This window comes from Anguilla rostrata, chromosome 15, assembly GCF_018555375.3.
Source record: "Anguilla rostrata isolate EN2019 chromosome 15, ASM1855537v3, whole genome shotgun sequence".
Classification (NCBI taxonomy): Eukaryota; Metazoa; Chordata; class Actinopteri; order Anguilliformes; family Anguillidae; genus Anguilla; species Anguilla rostrata.
This window is the reverse complement of record NC_057947.1, coordinates 20,883,425-20,903,395: the sequence shown is the minus strand read 5'-3', so window position 1 is coordinate 20,903,395 and position 19,971 is coordinate 20,883,425. Positions and strand designations below refer to the sequence as shown.

Genomic DNA, 19,971 nt, shown 5'->3' with positions numbered 1-19,971 from the left:
GCGGGGGGCGGGGGGAGGGGGCTGGCTTAGGGAGATATTTATGTTCCCACCCAAGACCGAAATTCCCCAGCAGTCGCGCAGAGTTAAAGTGAGGTGTTTTATTACAGGGGCAACAGGCCAGAAGACAGTAAAGCACGGCCGTGTCCGACCAAATTCGAAAATTTCTCGTGTCAAATTACGGCGAAGTGTTGGGAGAATACGGTCGCGGCGATGGGGCGGAGCAGTAAAATACTGCTTCGGCTTTCCGTGGCAATCTCGCGACCCCCAAGGTGCATATTTTCACTTTTTTTCCAAGGGGTGGGGGGATCGGTAAGGAGGGGGGGAGTCAGGAGGCTTTCCAACATTTCTGTATGTCTTCAGGCCAGTTACAGGTTTATTACTGTTGTTCAGTGTTTAATCTGTTGGGTGATTTATTGACTCGACTGTCCTTTCGGCCGAACCATGTGCACAGCAGATGTGGAGGTAGACGGTGCATTCTTCCAGAAAAATGCACAGAGGTTCAAATGGGATCCTCAGCCCGCTTTGGTGCGGACAGTGTCCCGCGGGCTAGGGCTGGGAAGGGCACTGAACCACAGGGGGAGGAGTAATGGAGCGAGAGGACGAGCAGAGGCCCTCCCCCCAAATAGTTTACACGTTCTCACCAATTCGCGATAAGCGCCAATTCCAATTCTTTTCAAGCGGCGCGACAAGGCTAACATGTCCCCTCAACAACGGCGAGGATTTGCTGAAGCTGTTCCTGAAATATGAAATGGGGAGACTGGAGACGTGCAGTTGCTCGTGGCTCATGACCTCTGTGCCGATCTGTCTGCGGTGGTGTTCTTATCCATACAGCAATCGCTTAATGCTTTCCCCGAGCCGGGATGCAGCCGAGGACGCCATTAGTCGAAATCACATTACCGTGACATTTTTAATGTGCCGTGTCATATAAACATGACAAATGGTATCTTTGTATAGAAGGCAGGCATGTGCTAATCTAAGCCTTGTAATTCTGAACACTATGCCTGCAGGCCCTTCAATCGGTACATGTTTAGATAATAAATAATGTATTTGGAATAAAATCTGCATTTCCACAGTGCATCCCTTTCCCTCTGAGCCAAATAGTCGTGTTGCATACAGAAGTAAGGATGCACATTTGATTGTCAGTTATCCTAATGCAAGTCATTATGGAGAGGGCTGGCAGTCCTGCTGAAAACCCCCACCCCGTCATTAAACAAACAAACAAACCTACAAAAATCAGCGACCTACAAAAATGTCTTCTGTTGGGGGGAGGGGAAGGGGGAGCTTGTGCACCCAAAACTAAAATAAATGCACTTGTCAAAGGCGTTCAAAGTGAATGAGATTTTGAAGGCAGAGTGAATGAATGAATGAATGAATGAACAGCCTGGTCCCCACACATCAGTGCAGGGGTGAGATGGAGGCTAATCTTTGTGGAGGCCAGTACAGCAAATTCTCACCATTCTCCAAGGACGTGTTCTGGAAAATGTGCAAGTTCTGCATTTCACTGTACTATTCCAACACTGAAGACTTGAAGGCTAAGGGAAATATGCTCCTGACACAGAACAACCACATATAGCACAGGGTTTGAAATGCATCATCGGGCGATGATGACCAATGGTGAGTCAGGAGTCAGCGGTTCCGTAAATGAATGTCCACGAATCGCAGACCCACAGATGGTGAACGGCAGGAACACAGTCATTCACACCAGCAGGAAGCCTACACCCCGTGTGCCTTTAGCGGCAACCCCAACCCAAACTCTGCATGCACGTACAACCGGGCCGCCTAACGAGTAGTAGCCTAAACTGGGCCTTGCAAAGTGCCAATTTCCTGTGTGCGTGCCTACTGTGCTGACATCACTTTACATAACACTCAGCCAGACAAACCGCTCAGTGTTTCTCAGCACAGCATAGAGCATTATGCAGTGAAGACCAATGGATTCCAGGGCCCAAAAATAACCTTATACCTTCATTAACAAAAAACGCTGAAATATAGGCTAGCCAAGAGCCGTGCCCGGCCAATAATTAATTTTGTTACAGCGTAAAGAGTGTGGTTATTTTCTGTGACGCTGTTTGACGGATAGCACGAGGAACTGAAACAAAGCACATGTTCTGTTCCAAGCACAGGCATTCAGCTGAGGGATGATGGAGTACCGCTGAGAACCTCCTCCTTGATCTCCACAAGGAATCATCTATCAATTTAACCATCACCTGCTATTCTACTTAGGGGGATTTAATTAACACCGACTCCTCCCGTTAATCACAAGCCACAGAGGCCTGGCAGGGGAGGGATTTCATTTCACTCCCATGATGCCCTCTTCCTGAGCACCGAGTGATAACTGCTTGAGCGTTTGAGTTCATTTCAGCATACGCTGAACTGAATGATTGGGCATAGAGAAAGTACTGAGAAAAAATGCAATGCTGGCACAAGTTAAGAACAAGGCATGGTGGTAATTAGTTTGCCCAGCCCATTCAATTATGCCCTCAGTCTATAGAATCTAAAGTCAGATTTCATTCCAAGGCTTCTTAATAGTAACGGCATAACTGGGATTCAATGGAAGGCAATTTTTTTTTTAATCCAGGAGAATGCAGACAAGCATGTGCTCTCCTCTGAAGCAGGTAAAGCCAAGCGCTGATACTCTCATACTGCAGTCTACAAGTTCCATTCCCACAGACGCCAGTCAGAGGAATACATGTAATCTGCAGCCTAACAGATGGACAACAAGAGCCCATTGGACCAGTCCCTCTGACTGTGTGAATATGTGCATATGTACATCTGCTTATCATACATTGTGTGAAAATGCTGTATAATCCATAAGAAATCAGGGGGAAAAAGAGAAGAAAAAGCACTGTCAGCAGAAATGACAGGGTTTTAATAACAGACATACAGACAGTCAGACAGACAGACAGTCAAACAGGCAGGCAGGCAGACAGACAGACAGACAGGCAGACAGACTGCCTAAAAATCTAGCGGCCCTCTGGAAGACATTAGATCACACGGCACCACACTAACACAAACCTTCTTTGAGTAGAATGATATTTTCATTCAACAGACAGGCAACAAAAGCAGTTTTATTGAGCCAGACTGTAAAAACTAAGAGACATACTTTATGTAAAGCCTTTAAACCCATGTTCAACACTCAGTTTCAAAGCCACACCATTCTCAACCAGTGGGCAGGCTTTTAAAGACTCCAGTGCAAGACCTTCTTTCGTAACTTAATTGAGCAGATTTCCTACACTGGACAGAACAAAAGGTCAGACTGATTTAAGATGCATTTGTTAATTGCTTTTGCCTCAAGATAATCTTTTTTTTCAATACATTTTTAAAAATGTTTTAATGTGTTTTGTGTTTACTCTGTTTCCCTCAGTCTAATATTACATTTTCTCCAAAGATCTGAAACTATTCAGTGTGAAAAACATGCAATAATAGAGGAGATCAGGAAGGAGGCAAGTACTTTTTTACAGCTCTGTAGATTTGAATAATAAATGTAAGAACTACACAAAGCTACTCAGATGACCATGTCTAGTTGTCAACAGGTCAAGAGTTCTGGGCCACTGCTTAAAATAGATTTCTTTTTATCAGAACCACAGACGGAGGTCTATTTTTAGCAATGCAATTTTCCACACCTTCCAGATGTTCTCCGTCTGAAGTACTGGATGCCACCTCTGGTTCCGATTAAGAGCTAGACGGGTGACATCAACACATCCAAATAGAATCGCTTGGTCTTGGGATAAACAGGCTTTGATCTGTCAATGGGGAATCCCTGAATTTACACAGCTATCCATAGAAAATCTGCAACTAATCCAACAAAACTGAAATGGATGACGCACAAAGCTTGGATTTTCTGACTAATAATTAAGTAAATATCACATCAATCTATTATAAGAGCTATAACAGTCCATTATTATAACTGGATTTACAACTTGTGTCCTTGTTCCTTTTAACTTAGTATATATGCTATGTTGTCAATGAACACACCACAAGAATTAATTGACAACATACCATATATACCAAGTTAAAACAAACCTTGGACAAAAGTTGCACGTCTAGTAATTATAAAAATAGGCTGTGTTTAAATGAAAAATCATTTAAATCAGTTTATGCTGTTGCTGCAGTAACACAGGAAACATGTCATCATATAAACACGTTCTTAATACTAAGGTAAAGGAAGCAAATTACATCTTAAATCACACGTCAGGAGCATGAAAAAATGTATGTTTTCAGACAGCCAATAAACCAAATCAACGGCTGCTAATCCTTTATTTTTCTTTTCACATCTGTTTCCTTTCTGTTCCTTTTTTGTGAAATAGTTTTTTCGCTTTTTCTTTCAGTCACAGGTCTCAGAGGGTGAAATCATGGGAAATCTCAAACCTGGAGGACTGCACTTCCTGTAGCTGGACCTGCTATTTGCTCTGAAAATAGCGATAACACATTACCATTATCATTATTTACTTACCTATCCCTCGTAAGAAAACAATGATAACGTGTTATCGTCATCATTATTTATTTACTTATTAAGTGGAGCCCCCTTTATCAGAGGTGGCCCACAGCGATGATGACTGTGCTAACATCCTACATCCTTTCTGGAAAGCGTTCACATGATGTTACCACGGCAGGGGGAACTACACGGGATTCATGCCCCAGCGGCGCTGGTTGTTCCCGTGGTGAAAAGGCGTGACTGGCGCTTTCACGCCAGCCTGCCATGGGGGTAACGGTGCATCACGTCACACGTCAGCCGTCAAAAGGTCAATCAGCAAATCGATAGATCTGTTGGCATCGGACATTGCTTTCACCTACGGCACTACTGATAAAAAAGGGTGCAGGATAAATTTTAACTAAATAAATAAATATATTTTTTATTCTTCCATATAAAATTAGCTTTCAAATGTTTATACATAACCAATGCCTACAGTTGGAACTGCGGTAGGTCTGCAGGTATTTCCTCAAAGGTTCAATAGCTGTGCCACACCTGAGAGATAAACCTACAGCCTTTCAGTTACAGACCCAGTTTCTCCACTCCTTAGTGGGTGAAAGATAAATTAATACTCAAATACAATATGAATGTACCTTTAATCTTACGTATCCTCTCTTTCCACCATATTGTTCACACACCTACTCCAGCTCACAGTCACAATCCATTAACCATTAATACACAGTTTACAGTGGCGGTGCCTTTGGGCTGCTTGGCCATCCGGTAAAATACAGGGTATCAACACCTGGAGCTAATCCCGGTTGTCACTGTAAAAAAGAAACCAGCGCACAGCTGTGCTGTGGAAGCTACGGGATGAACAGGATGGCCTGGGGGGGAAATTCCTGACGGACGGACTGTGTTGAGTGTCTCCTAAGACAGAGCCTGTTTCACGCACCGTTTGCTTCACCTACAGTTCAGACAGGTCCGGCTGAAGCCGACCCCCACGCCTCGCTCTGAGTGATGTCTTGGCTGTGTTACTGCGAATGTCCAACGCTCACCAAAAGTACAGATGTGTATACATCTCCGTTTTTATTGTGGGGGTTATTTTTCCACTTACTGAATCATAAGTTAATAACAGGGTGTGCCAGCTACAAAGGTTATATGTATATGTATATATTTTTTAAAATTCCTTTTCTAATAATTAAACATAAACATCCGGTCTTACGATGCAGCCATTGGCAGCCTGTATGAGAAACAACACAGGGGAATAAAGACTTCTTAGGCTTAGAGGATTTCTCATGATTTAAAGCATAAACAGAAGGTAGGGTCAGGAAAAACAACAGTGCACTGTTGCATGTCAGTAGAACTCGATTTTGTATAGGAATAAAATCCACATGTTGGAATCTAAGCTTTAAGTAAAAACAAAGATTGAGTCATGCAAAAAATAAAATAAACAAAATATTTCTACTTTTATCAAAAAATGAATTGAATGAGAGATGAAATGTTATGGAATGGGTAGATAGAAATAACACAAAAAACACACAATGAATATATGAATACCAATACACAAATACGGGGTATATGCTGCAGGTGCAGAGGCTGGCTGCAGAAGGTCATGTGTGAATAAAATAATAGAGAGTGATAGAATGTCAGGGGAGGGCATTCTTAGAACTCCGCACTCTAAATGAGCCTCGGCGAGAGACAGAGCAGACCGAACAGGAGCACAGGAAATACCCGCAGCCACGGCGACGAGCACAGCTCCCACTGACCCTTCGACCTTTCTGAGGAGCGCAGGAGCGCGGTATCACCGCGCCTCCAACAAACACACCATCAATAACCTCACTGCCACAAACACAGACCAACAAAAACACCGGCGCGGCTTCTAAATATAAAGCAGACCATGCGCTCCCATCCAACTGCTATTTATAGAGCACAGCATTCTGGGAAACCTCATGAAAAGGTCCGTTTGTCAAATGCGACTCTGCGATGTTAAAAAGAGCTATCCTACTGCAGATCAGACAGGACCAATGAAATCACTCCTCACGATTCTCATTAAGCCTGGACCAATTAAATGCCCTTCTGACTTCCCGCACTCTATACCAATGAAGCTCTCTTAACTCTGAGTGGTCCAGGGTCTTCAGTCCAGCCCCTACCAAAGTAGGTCAGTGGTGCTAAAAAACTTTATTCAAATAGTTCATCTAGTTCACCATGCAGAGATGGCTGGGGTCTGCGAGAGACAGATGTTATCATATTAAAAATATTTGTATTTAATCAGAGCTCATTCGTGATTTTGTTCTTTGTCATAATACACGTCTGTAGTTCACACTGAAACACAAAATGGACGCAACGTTGGTTGTGTATGTTAATGCCCTGGAATAGTACTGAATAACTCCAGTCATGTTAATAAAGCCAGTCTGAATCCTTGAATCTTTGAGACAAACATAGAGAGGGGGTTGAAGAGAAATACAGAGATGGGGGAGACAAAGAGAAGGTAAGACAGTAGGATATTATGATTTTAACATTTAATATGTTATTCTAATGATCGTAAGGACTCTTGGAAGATTAACCAGTCCTAAACGAGATCCAGTTAAAAATGAAACAAAATGAATGAAGTAAGAATGTGACCTGAAATATGTGTAAAAGCTTTAAAAATCTTGGAAGCAGGAGCTCAACAGCCGTATTCTATTAGAAGGGTTTAAAACTCAGGCCCTAGAGAGCTTCAGACCAGCAGGTCACTGTTCAAATAAGCTACAAGCCGGCAAGTTTCTGTTCAAACAAGCAATTTAGACCTTGATAAATCTAATCACAGTCTCTACCACAGCACTTCAGCCACTTTCTCAAGCGCTATGGGTTGGGGCTGGAACTGTATATTAAAATGGCAACCGCTTATATATTTGGCAATATACACAGTGTATTTGGTTTGATCTGAAATACAAATGTGATTAGTACAATATCATAAATGGCAGGAATGTGGAATACAAAACTCAAGCACTGAACCTGAACTGAAATTAGAGGTGGCTTTTTCTGTAAATTACCTAGAACTGAACCCCTGCTGGTGCTTAAGATAAGGATCTTGGTATTTTCTCTAATCACAGGCTATGCAACATTCTGCATGGGTGCATTCCCAGCATGCATTACTTGTTTTCATGAAAATGACTAATAATGTTTGAAGGCACGTGATGCTAACTCCACGTGAATAAAAGCCGTTTAATCCTCAGATCAGGTCTACAAACAGAGACAAAGACTTCCACCAGAACACCTCTTACTGGATCCAAACCAAGCAGATCAGCATGTGCCTCTGACTGCAAAGCCGTGTTACATTATATTTATACTTTTGTCTAAGATGAACCTGCATCAGCCTGCTTTTTACTTTAGCTTTGTTCTTTAGTATATGCTGACCCTGCATCAGCCAGAATGTTTTAACTGACGTGCAAAGCTTCCTCCAACGAAACAGTGGAAAACAACCGCCAGAGCAAATAACCAGTTTATATACAAGCACCAGCAGAGAGCAGAAAGTGATGCTGTCAAAAATCAGTGAAATAAGACAGTAACTCCACAAATATTTAAAACTTACCACTTACCACTAACAACACAGCACAAATGACATACTTCACAGTCAATATTGCAATAATAACAGGAGTTTAAATCAAATAGAGAAAATAATGTGCCTTAACTGTGTGTGTAATTTTAAATGGATTCATAATTCAGTTTACATAAAATGTGTCAGATTTGCCCATTATACAATCAAACGGTTTCAGAGAACTCTCAGCATAATCCCCATTGGTTCTTATCGTAATCTGACCTCTCACGCCACAGCAGTTGGCTGCCATCGAATGAAATTCAGTCATGCGGCTGCAATGAGTTCCAGTCGCTAAATCTGACGGGACGATTAACTGCTGGGGGTTAGCGGAACCCTGATGGCAGAACACGCCATCTCCGTCCTGATGCTTTGCGCGTTAGAAAATACGCTCAACATTTTAGACGAAATTCCATGGGTACTGGCGAACTCCGCTTCATAACGTAGTGACCGTGTCATTTAACATTCACGAGCCCACTGACTGCTTCAGATGAGCTGTCGGTGCTCACTCTTAATGCCCACATGTTCTCCAAAGGCATGACCGTGCCAATTTACATGCAGTAGTGTCGACGGAAGTGCGGATGCTGCTAGCGCTCAGTTGCTCCAGGTTAGACAAAGACTCGTCACGTCACAGCAGGGCCATTGAGGGGACCTGACAATCGCCAGTGCTTTGAGGCTTCTGTTGGGAAACGCTGATTGCACGCAGGCATTGTCCGCTAATATGGTTAGCGCAGAGAGAGGCTGGCCCTGTGCCACGCCAGTGAAAGGCACAGCAGGTCGCGGGGCTACACTGGGGTGCGTGGGAGCACAACGGGTTTGTAGCCAGAAAGGTTTTGCTGGGGCTGGTCACCACAATCGCATCTGACTGCTTCACCGCCGTGGTTATGAGGAATAAGCAACTGAAAGCAGCGTTACATTATTTTACATTACAGGCATTTAGCAGACGTTCTCATCCAGAGCGAATTAGCACACGTCTGTGGAGCACACAGCACTCTGCATTTATATCAGCAGCGTTTCCAAAAAAAAAAACATTATGGATGTCAGGAGCCACTAGGCTAATGAAAATTTGTGGGGGGTGGGGAGGGGACAGAGAGAAAGAGAGAGAGAGAGAGAGATGTGAACTGCATGCACTCCGGCAAGCTGGCCTTTTTCCCCACATGAGTCACTCATAACAAGCAGGTTTCAGAAGTCTGTTTCAGGCACGGCTGCTGGCTCACAGCTAAGAGAATGCCTGGCTTTTAAAAGGATGTTTGACACATGCGAGGTTTCATCAGCAGGTTTTAACAATAACCCCACATGAGCGCAGAGCTCGACACGCAGGTTTGTCCTGTTCACATCCGTGCGGCTGTCCCACGATGAGGGCTGAACGAAGGGCGCAGGGTGCATGCACCTCCTTATGGGAAAGCCCCCAGGCCCTTCTGCAGAGGATCAGTCCTGTAATCATCGGCTAAAGCCACGTCTGCCCCACTGCCTCACACTGCTTTCACGGTCCATGCAATAAAACCGGCGAGCTCAACACAGAAAGCCCGCATTTATTACATTACTGACATTTAGCTTTGCTTAAAATGTATCACATTTACCATTAAAATGGTACTGTTTATCTAAATGTATGCCCATACAGCATGCCTTGTCGGGTGACACTGAGAGTGTGTGGTTATTGTGGTTACTACTGTGGGAAACCCAGCAGAACTCGGTAACTTGGAACTCTATGGTAACACCACTGGGTAACCCCCTCCTATTGCTTCACAACTTCACAATCCAAGTCAATATGCCCTGCAAACACATTTTACATGAACACTGTAAAATGACACATTTGAAACTGTCAATGATAGAACTTTTAATACTTTTCTTCGCATGAACTGGATGTATGCAGCTATTTAAATGTTCACCATATATTCACATGTGCTATGTATCAGCAAAAGTGCTCATTGCACACTGTTTGTTCCATCTACTGCTCCCATAAATGTTTGCAGAATGTGGCCTCTACTTTGAAATCAGAAATGAAAAAATGCGCCTTTTAGTGAAATATATTAGTCTGTCACATTCCAAGCAGCTTAAAAGAATTTGGTGCTACAGAGCTTCAATATTAAACAGCATATTGTGGGTTATTCATAATGCAAAGCCCTTACAGAGACGCTTCCAAATATCTCTAGGCTTTGAGAAAGTTTACAATCTCTAGGCAAACATATTACACTAACACACCATACTGTCATAGCACAACAGCACGGCATATTCAGTGCTACTGAATTCATTTTCAAAGTGACAACCTCCTGTTTCTGTCACTTTGAAAACACCATTTTCGCACGCACACGCACACACACACACAGAGCTTCATTCACAAAGTCAATGCATTGGCTTAAGTTAATGTGCATTATTACCGCCCATAGGAGCAGTACAAGCAGAGCAGGGGAGGGGAAATAACCACCTCTCTCCATGCTTCTCATTCATCCTGTCAATGCTGTCGCAGTCGGGATAGAATTCACACCCGGAAAACTGATCTTCAATATCCCGGGATTACCTGGAGGACACGGTGTGCATCTTGCGAAATGGAATTCACACATGGAGAGGAGGGGTAGGGAGAGGCAGATATGAAGACCAGTGATCACAGGGGAGAGGGGTAGAGCCTGTTTCATACGGACAACACACTCTTCCCTTCAGCTAAGGCGCAACTGCTAGCTTGTGCTCCTGAGACAGAGTTTCCCGGGCCAATCTTATTTTTAGAAACATTGAACAGAATAGCTGGAAGGGAGCAAATTAGCTATGAGACTGGCAAAAAAAACACAGAGAAAAAACAAAAAGAGCAAAATAATTTAATAAAAGACGAGACCACAAGCTCGGGATTTGGTCAGTGCCCAGACGAAGCCTTCAGACAGCCTTCTTCATCACCGGAAGGCGAACGAGTCTTCAGAAACTAAAAAAAAAAACAGTCTGGGAATTCTGAAAGCTGGATGCAGAGTCGGCATGAGATATAAAGGGGGGGGGGGGGGGAGGCTGCCAACTGGAAGAGAGACGGCAGATGAACTAAACCCGAGCAGTCCTCTCACACCGGTGGAGGCTGGCTCGGCCGCCTCAGCACACCCGGGGTCAGCCCGCGCCCGCGAGAAGCCATATTGTTTTAACCGTGGCGCTTGTTTTCACAGAGCGCTCCACAAGGTCAGAAACCAAACGCCCTTCGCATTCACACGCCACCCCCGGCCCCCGGCTCCACAGAAATCAGGCCAAGTACCTGGCAGGAAACTGCCGGTGTCCTGACCAATCACCTTCAGCGCAGGGCAGCGGAACGAAGGGCCGTGCTTACCCTCGCTGTTGCCAACAGAAACAGGTGTCCTTAACCTGCAAGGTGAGGCTCTGCCTTTGATCCAAAGCCTCTGTCAGAAAGTCAAAATATCACACAATATTTTTGTTTGTTCTGGGCCAGCCCGGGGGCCGCCTCCCAGCCGTTCCGGTGACCTGCCGACGCTCCGCGTAACCGGCGGCGCGTGATTGAAAGCTCTTTTATGTTCTTTCTTCACACTTCAGGATGTCGGGTACTTTTTAATGAAGGGGGCGTGGGCCTCGCTTGCAAAAAAAGGCAACCGGTTCAACCGGAACCGTGCACCGCGTGCGCGGTCAAGGGTCAGTCACCACGGCGCTAATCTCTAGCTCAGAGTGTGGAAGCGCACACCATTATTTTACATGACATAGAATTTAGCATTTTATCCATTATAACTTACACTGAACGTAAAAAAAATGTTAGGTGAAAGAAAATTCATAAGGCAGCAAAAAAAGGACGTTTTTTTGGAGGAGTCATGCACACTCACCCACCCACCGGCTCCCAAAAAGCCCCAGGCCCCGGCCGTGTGCCGGCCAGCTGCTGAGCCAGATGGAGCGAGTGGACACAGCGCGGCAGCCCGCTGACCGCTACCGCCCGGCACAATGGCCAGCGCTGACCGCCATCGCCGCGCACAAAGGCCGCCGCTGACCGCCGGGCCCTGCGCACAATGGCGGGGAGGTCAGGGGAAGCCCCCCGGCCCCCCGGCCCCCGGCCCCCGGGCCCCCGCTCAGAATGCGAGCCCGTTCACCTGCAGGGGGGTCCGCCCGCCCGCCCTCGCCGATAAAGCGCGCCCATAACACTTATGCGCCCCGTCAAGTGGTTTAAGAAATCATTGACTGCCACAAGCACACGACCATAAACCTGATTTACACTCTGATAAAGAGCGTATGGGTAATGCATTGCCACTTTAGAAAAACCATTGGCTTTTTTTCCTGAAAGAGGGGCGTTCTGCATTGCAACTTAATAGCCTTAATGGATGGCGGAGTTCCGACCGGTATGTCTTATTACGGAGAACAATGCCGTGACCCAAATAAAACCTGCAATGTGCCAACAGAGGGAAGAATGTCAAGTTGCACAATCTGTTCTCGTGGCATGCAGAAATACGGCTGGGGGAGGGTCAGGGCTAAGGCTGGGGCAGTCTGAAAAAGGCAGAGCCATCATCTCCTGTTCAATTTATGCTGAATGGAAATTAGAACTTTTCATACCTTTCCCTCCGATGCAGATGTGGGTCGGACAGCGTTTCAGGCATATATAGTGGTACAGATATACTTGCATATATATCTGGTATTATATTTTAAGCCAAAGAGGCAAAGAAAATTTAAGGAAGGGGTATTAAGAGAACATTCATTATTCTTTCCAACAGAGAGCATGGCTGTAATAACAAGAATGGTCACTGGTTCAATGGGATTTAGCCTGTTAAAGTACACCTAGGACTTGTCTCTAAACACAATAATCGGCAGTTGATCTCAAAATTAACCTTCAAAGTCTCAGTCTTCTCTAAGCTTGAAAATGAATCACTGTTTTCTGAAGGGAAATATATGCTTAATTAACATGATAAAAATGGACATTCTTACCAAACCCATATCATTTTCAGTAGCCTCAACAGGTCTGATTTAGAGCTGCTTAGATTTTCCAGCCAAACACATTCACAGGGTTTTTATTTTCTCATTGGATCACCCGGCATGCAAATATACCCCCCCGGATTAAAAAGACTGACAGTCATACATGCAATCTAATGCAATACAAATAGCCATGGGCAACAGTTTAATTAAATGTCTCAGATCTGAAGCTTGTTACAGCACATATTAACTTCCTGCCACTAGAGATCTGTCCAGGCTGATATTCTGGAAAATGCTGAAGATTAGATTAAAAATTAAACTGACATCGGAAACGAGGTTAGACAGCAAAAAGACTCTGCTCCACCCCCCCCCCCCCCCCCCAACACACATTCAGGTGCAAACACATGCACACACACGGGCACGCGCACACACACACACACACTGTTTGCAGACGTAGTTTACAGAGAAAGCGGTGTGTCAGACGTAAAGGTCAACACACCCTACGCAAACGTGCAGGAAGGGGGGGGGGGTCCTGGAGTGTGTGCTTTTTTACTAAACCTGAGCTCAACGCTTCTGACAGGACACATTAGCCGTGTCAGAGAGAACGTGTCTGCTGGAAACAAGCACCTTATTACAACACAGCACATTAACACAGCTCCATGTCTCAAAGCAGACACATTTCTGGCCACACGCAGGCACTACTGGGGCCGCTGCTACACAGCATGCAGCGGAAACAGATTTTCACCGCTGGACGAGATTCAGCGGAACGCTTATGGTCGGGAGAATAATATTTCAAGAATGTAAAAATCAATGACCACTTTCCTTCAAACGAAATTCAAGCTTCCCCATTCCTACAGCCCACATGACACAAATTATTATTATTATGTTTAATAATAATTCAACAATAAGAACACAGCCCAGTCGGCGGGAGTGTACGTGCAGAAGCACAGCATTCCGAGAGCAGCACAGACACACAGCTGAGAAGTGGGCTGTGAGGGACATGTGAGGACAGATAGATGTGTGCTGTACAGGGCAGGAGTGGAGCATGTGATTGGGGTGATTGGGGTTAGGGTTAGATCAGGGTTGGCTGCAGCTGGTAGCAGTGCCGATAAGGAAGAGGGTGTGTCCGAGCCTAGGTTCTGCTCACCGGGTAAGGCCTAACTACAGAGCTTATCACCGAGCTGAAGTGCTCCCAACCCAGCATCCATGGCACCTGTGCAGCCTGGGCAGTACACAGAGTGGCCTTTAGGAGCTACGCACTTCAGCCAACTACAGCCATATAAACGGATCCAAAATGTTGTCAAAATCCTGACCGAAGCCAGAGCCCCAGCTAAACACTGTTCTCACCCTGCTGCCAGAAATCAAGCCCTAATGTTCAGACCTGCCAGAAAGCAAACCAGAGACATGCTAAAGCATCTCCTATATCTCTCTCCTTATCACTGCCCCTCCGTCTCTCTGCTTCCCCGATTGTACCACCAGTGCTTTATTGGCAGGAAGTGCATTCATTGCCTTCCTCCAGTCGTACATAAGGAAGTGCACATTTTCAGGGATGGGACATATTCAGCAGTGTATTCCTCTCACACAAAGGCTGCTCAGCAGGGGTTCTGAAAGTGCACAAACTACCGAGCAGACAGGGGAAGAGTCAGGCTCACTAATACAACTAGACAGTCTACATTGTTGGACAAGGGAATCTGGAAAAACCTGGGATAAAAGGTTTAAAAACGATTTAAATCCAACCCGCACGTCTATCTCGTGTGGGCAAAGCGTCCAGTTGTGGCCTCGAGTGTGGCCAGTCCCCGGAGGACGCGGCTATCCGGTGATCTGAAGGTCAACCGCGGCCCGCCGCAATCTTTCGAAGAAAAACAACGCGTTCCTCGGACCCCCGTGTTTATTTACCGCACTTATCGCGGGCTGTCTGTGACACTGCCCAGACGCCACCCGGGCACAAAGCCGCTTTCACGGCTACTTCCTAAGGGACCAGGAAAGCAGCCGATCTGAAAGAGCAGAGGAAACCACACTGGGAAATCACACCTTTGAAGCTGTGTGCCATTGGGTGTTTTTCAAAAGCCGGCTCTATAATCCACCCTACGACAGAACCCTACAGACGTTTGAAGAAGCCCTTCGCTAAGGCCAGGTGTACCTAACACCACGCGTGCCTGGAAACAGGCCTGGCAGAAGGATGACTTATGACCTCTTAGCACGGCAACCTGAATGCTATCCCTGGGCTTCGGCTTTTCCCCCCTTTCTTTTAAATGGAGCTTGCCTGTGCACTGTGGGACCAATCAAGCTGCAGGCCCGCATGTTGAGTCTCATTCTCTGTCTGTCCCTCTCCCAGCACCAGACTCAGCAGCTTCAGTTTTAACCAATCAGGTAAATAATTCAAAGCAGCAGCGTGTGTGGGATTTGACCAGGGACAAAGGTACAGGGAAAGAGATGGAGAGAACGAAAGAATGGCTGATGAATAGATCCTTCCTATTACTTTATGAATTCCTGCTCTGCATTTTTTTTGTTTTAAACTAATTTTCCACCCCACCTTTGCCACCAGTCTGAGATGTTTTATATCGCACATTTCACGTAAAACAGTAGCCACACCTAAGAGTTTCCCCATTGTAAAACCGCTGCGGTGTTTTCCCATCACAGAACCATTGCTTTTCCCGCACAGAGCAGCCATTGCTCACCGTTATTCGGGCAGAGACCACAAGCACACAAAACGACCAACAACCTGGTCCAACTCTCAAGCAGACCCTCCTCAAATCAAAATCCGTTTAAAACCGAAAGCTACAGGCAAGTCGCCCTCCCGTCACCCCGCCCGCGAGACTTTCGCGGGACAGTGAAAGAGCGCGCAGGTTCTTGGGCGTTCTCCGCGGCAGTCTGAGGAAGGCGGTGACCTACATAAAGAACAGGGTGGCAGACAGGCGCGGTCACCTACGGTCTCTCCGGTTAACCGCGCAGGTGCCCGCCAGCGCGCGGTAAGAGCCGCCCGACGGACTCACCGCGAGGAGCCGGAGCAGCGGAACGCCGCGGAGCCTCCCCCGGACGGACGCGAAGGCGCGCTCTCCCGAACGGCTCATCGCCTTCCAGCCTTTCCTCTTCCGCCTCTTCTTCCTCCCCTGCTCTCCTCTTTTCTCTCTCCTCTCCCGCTCTCTCTCTCCCTCCCCCTCCGCCCCTGCGTGCAGAGGGAGCGCTCGTGCTGGAATGCAGCCGCTGCTGCCGAGGACGAAGATGACGATGATGACAGCGGTGGTAGTGATGATGCAGAAAGCCCTGCCTCCACCGCCCCCCCCCCCCGCCCCCCCCTTTGCAAGACGGACCCTCCCTTCCGCTCCTCAATATTTAAGCAGTTTGTCTTGTTGGATTAAATCACCTGTTTGGGGACCCTAGAGGCAGCAGACTTTGAGGCATGTCGGTGCAAGTGTGTGTGGGGGGGGGGGGGGGCAGGGGGGATGAGTGGGAATATGAAACATTAACATGTGCAGAGCACACCCGCACCCCCTGCCCTGCCCCGCCCTGCCCCATCCCCTCGCCCCCCCCCCCCCCTCACAGAACAGCTCCGCTCCCTGCTGGCTACTCACAGACTGCAGTTCAGTCTCTCTGTGATCACGCTCTCTCTCACCGTCTCTCTCCCGTGATCACAGCCACAGGAGATGTCAAGTAGGGCTGCGTGAAGAAGGCAACCAGCAGAGACAAGACAGAGAGACAGAGATCGAGAAGAGAATGGAATCCCATTTTAAATTCAGCTGTTCTCTTGTTATGCAAAGCCAGTGCATTTGAATTTGACTTTGAATGTTATTAAAACAGAGAGAGAGAGAGAGAGAGAGAGAGAGACCTCTGGAATGTCTGAAATCCAGGGGGGGATGCCAGCAGTGCAGTACGACTACACTCTGACATGAAATTGCATAAATACGAATCCCCCCAGCTGGTTTAAGTCACAGGATTTTGACGTTTCTTCTGGAGAGGCGCGCTTCGTTAGGGTGACAGTGTTTTCTCAGGCGGCGGCTTTCTGTTACACTTCCTCTGAATGTTCCACAGTCTCAGCTCATCGTGACTTCAGCAGCACACAACCCCGCCCCCAGCCAATCGGCAGGCCATTACCCATAGTCCACCGCTCGGTAATGCTGAGTGACAAGCAGAGAGGCAGAAAGTCTTTGCCGTGACTCAACTGGGGACCGAACCCCAGCCTCGCAGGGTCACAGCAAACCGCAGAGAGTCTAACCACAAGGGCACTGGAGCGCTACAAATCTGGAGTCAGCATAGCTAAATACGGTCATTATAAACTGTAATGCTACATGTTCTGAAGTGAACAGAGAGTTTCCATCAGCCGCATCCCCCTCCCCCCATTAAACAGGCTTTGCCTGGCCTAGGGAAAAATATCTTAGGAAATGATGAAACGGGCTTCAGTCACGTATGCAGTAGTTAGTATGCAAATGCCATTTGTGTGAGTAACAGACACCACGCCCATTCCCTTTTGTCTTTTAGTTTCTTGGGTACCGAAACAAAGATGTTAAAGAAGGCTTTTGTTTATACAGACAAGAGCCGTAAGCCATTTTCTTTGCCGCCGTCATTTGTTAAAATTAAAATTATCAAAACGTGATGTTATGCATTAAATAAACCTTGCGCAATGCAGACAACAGAACTATGTCAATAGTCGTATCTAATGCACACACAAATACATGTGCTGAGCCTTTCTAAAGTTCTGGATATGAGTCTAAAGGTTACAACTAGATTAACATTAATTTATGCTAAAGCATATTACGCATGTTTATATGAACATTAAAACCCACACAAACACACAACATCAAAGATGTGACCATTTCATTCGCGATAAATGCAACGCAAATAAAAATTTCAATGTCAATAGTGTTTTGTAATAGGCACTATACGAAATAGACACAGGAAATCGATTGATTGATTGAGTCTGACTGATGGCTCTGCCTGACTGAGATCCCTGCCTTGAGCAGAAGCTTGCAGGGGATGCTGGGATTGGCCTGCGGTCGTGTTCCGCCTCGTCAGCCAGCAGGCCTGAACGGCGAGCCCAAAGGAATCCAGCTCTGTCGCCATGCTCCCTCAGTCCGGCGGGAAACGCACACCCTACCTCCAGCATGTCTTCACCGTAACCGAGAGGTGAGTAACGCTGTGTCGTCAGGCAGAAACGCCCATGTTAATAGCCATTAAAAACAGCCCTGGCAGTGAATCCAACACGTAACCTAGATTAGGCAACCTTTAACTTGTTTCATAAATTATATGCACTCAGTGACTCCTGTATACATGTCACATTATCGCTACACAATGGCATGTAATGTCGATTGGCCATACAGATGCTAATGACAGAATTCAGAATATAAAGACAGTAAGGATATCAGCAACTAACATGGATGCAATAGTGGCATTGAATTGGTACACTGGGTGGTAATGTGTGGCTGTTTTCTAAGTGAAAGTATTTGGTAGGGTGTAACAGGTATTTATTTTGTATCAGACTTGTGAGAGTTGTTTACTCGGTATGGGCCGGGTGCGTTCCATTAAATACTGTCCCCAGGGTTCATTCTTTAAATACTTTGCACCTTTTTCCCCGAAAAACGATTTCAAGCTCCACTTAGCTGTTACAGGATAATTGTAAACTGCTGATTGTTTTCCAGAGAAGGGCTAATGTGCCCTTTAAATGTGCCGTGGGTTTTAACGCAGTAAGCAACACCGGGCTCTAAAACCAATGCGCAAAATGCCCTCATCTCCACTGTGCTGCTGGAAAAACGACACAAATGACCTTCTCTGCCCACTGACCTTGTCCGCATTGGGCAGGGGTGACTAGCAATCGGTGAGATCGAGCTTTCCTCCAACTGTCTGACCCCGAAAAACCTGTCTCTGTCTGTGGCGATCATCAGCAGGTACATGAGAAGGGCACTCACCTGCAAGTCTGTCGGCCTGACATGCTTAACGCCCAAAAAAGGGGAGCTAGGGCTGCCCAGGAAGAGCCCTGGGCCATTTCATAAACAAACCAGGAGGAGAGACCCGCTAAAGCGCCTCTGTACCTCTGCTCTCTCCCTTCACCTTCACTGTGTCACGTTCCACAACACTTCCCAAAAGGTTAGGGAAAATGTTTAAGGTCCTGCGGCTGTTTTGGGAACATTCTCATTATAGCGTTCTCTCACAAGCAAATGGGAATCTAAGCAGGATGTTCCCTAACGTTCTAAAAATGTTCTGCATTAGCCGGACCTGTCTCTTAGTCCCAGGGCAGACAGACTGTTTTTTTATTGTGTATCAAAAGCCTCTACCTTCTACCTGAACCACATGTACCTCAAGTACCAAAAAGCAGAGCCCATTAATAACACCAAGAACTAATGAACAGGAAGTAGCAGAACATTTCGCAGTTATCTGAGGCGTGTAAACAAGGGTTAAATTACACAGTGCATTCGTGTGAATTTCTCCATTCACTCATGGTCATATCAAGTTACAAACCTGAATGGTATCATGAAATTAACACAGAAAGAACACAAAAGAAAGAGTGATGCAAGAATCTGTGACTAAAAATTATATATCTTTAAAATTTTGATTTATAAAAAAATAATATAAATTCTTTAGACCAAAATTTTACAAAAGTTCAGCTGATTCTCCTTCATAAGACACACCTGTTTTAAATTAATTGGAATACAATGATAAAGACACATGTTGAACAGTACCTGAATGCTGTTGCGGTAGCTATACTGTACCAGGTCCTGAGTTTCATCCGCCAACCAACACCTCAATGCGAAACCAAGGGTAGGGCCTCACACCCGGAGCAGGAACTCACCTCACAGAGAGGTGCTCAGGTGTGATCAGGACAGTTACAGGCTCTTTGACTCAGATCTACTGCTCTGACACATAAATTCCAAGTTCACAGTGAACACCCCCAGAAGGCAGGTTCTACGTCAAACTCTGCGTGCTACAGCACCTGCATCATTCAGTGAAAGAAGAAGTGAAGGACCAATCAATCAAAAAAATGTGACTCCAAGAAACATTCAACAATCCCATCCAACTTGTGTCCTAATAATCGTGTTTTAAAACTCTCAGCAATGTTTTTATGTGAATCCAGTAAGCAAGCTCTCTCTCTCTCTCTCCCCCCCTCTCTCTGTCTCTCCCTCTCTCT

At 46.1% G+C, this 19,971-nt stretch overlaps 1 protein-coding gene across 4 annotated transcripts in view; it reads right to left on the bottom strand.

Moving 5' to 3' along the window:
* The window catches only part of LOC135240391 (nck-associated protein 5-like), a 186,524-nt gene that overhangs the window by 141,931 nt on the left and 24,622 nt on the right, over positions 1-19,971 (bottom strand). For 3 of the 4 annotated variants that reach the window (XR_010325670.1, XM_064309801.1, XM_064309804.1), the window contains exon 1: positions 15,848-16,089. The exons of the other annotated variant lie outside the window; for it this stretch is intronic. Coding sequence is in view for 2 of the 3 variants with exons in the window: in XM_064309801.1 (XP_064165871.1) it covers positions 15,848-15,925 (78 nt within the window). In the remaining variant the exon portion in view is untranslated. Of the gene's footprint in view, positions 1-15,847; positions 16,090-19,971 lie in introns of those variants that run through there. 4 annotated transcript variants of the gene reach the window in all.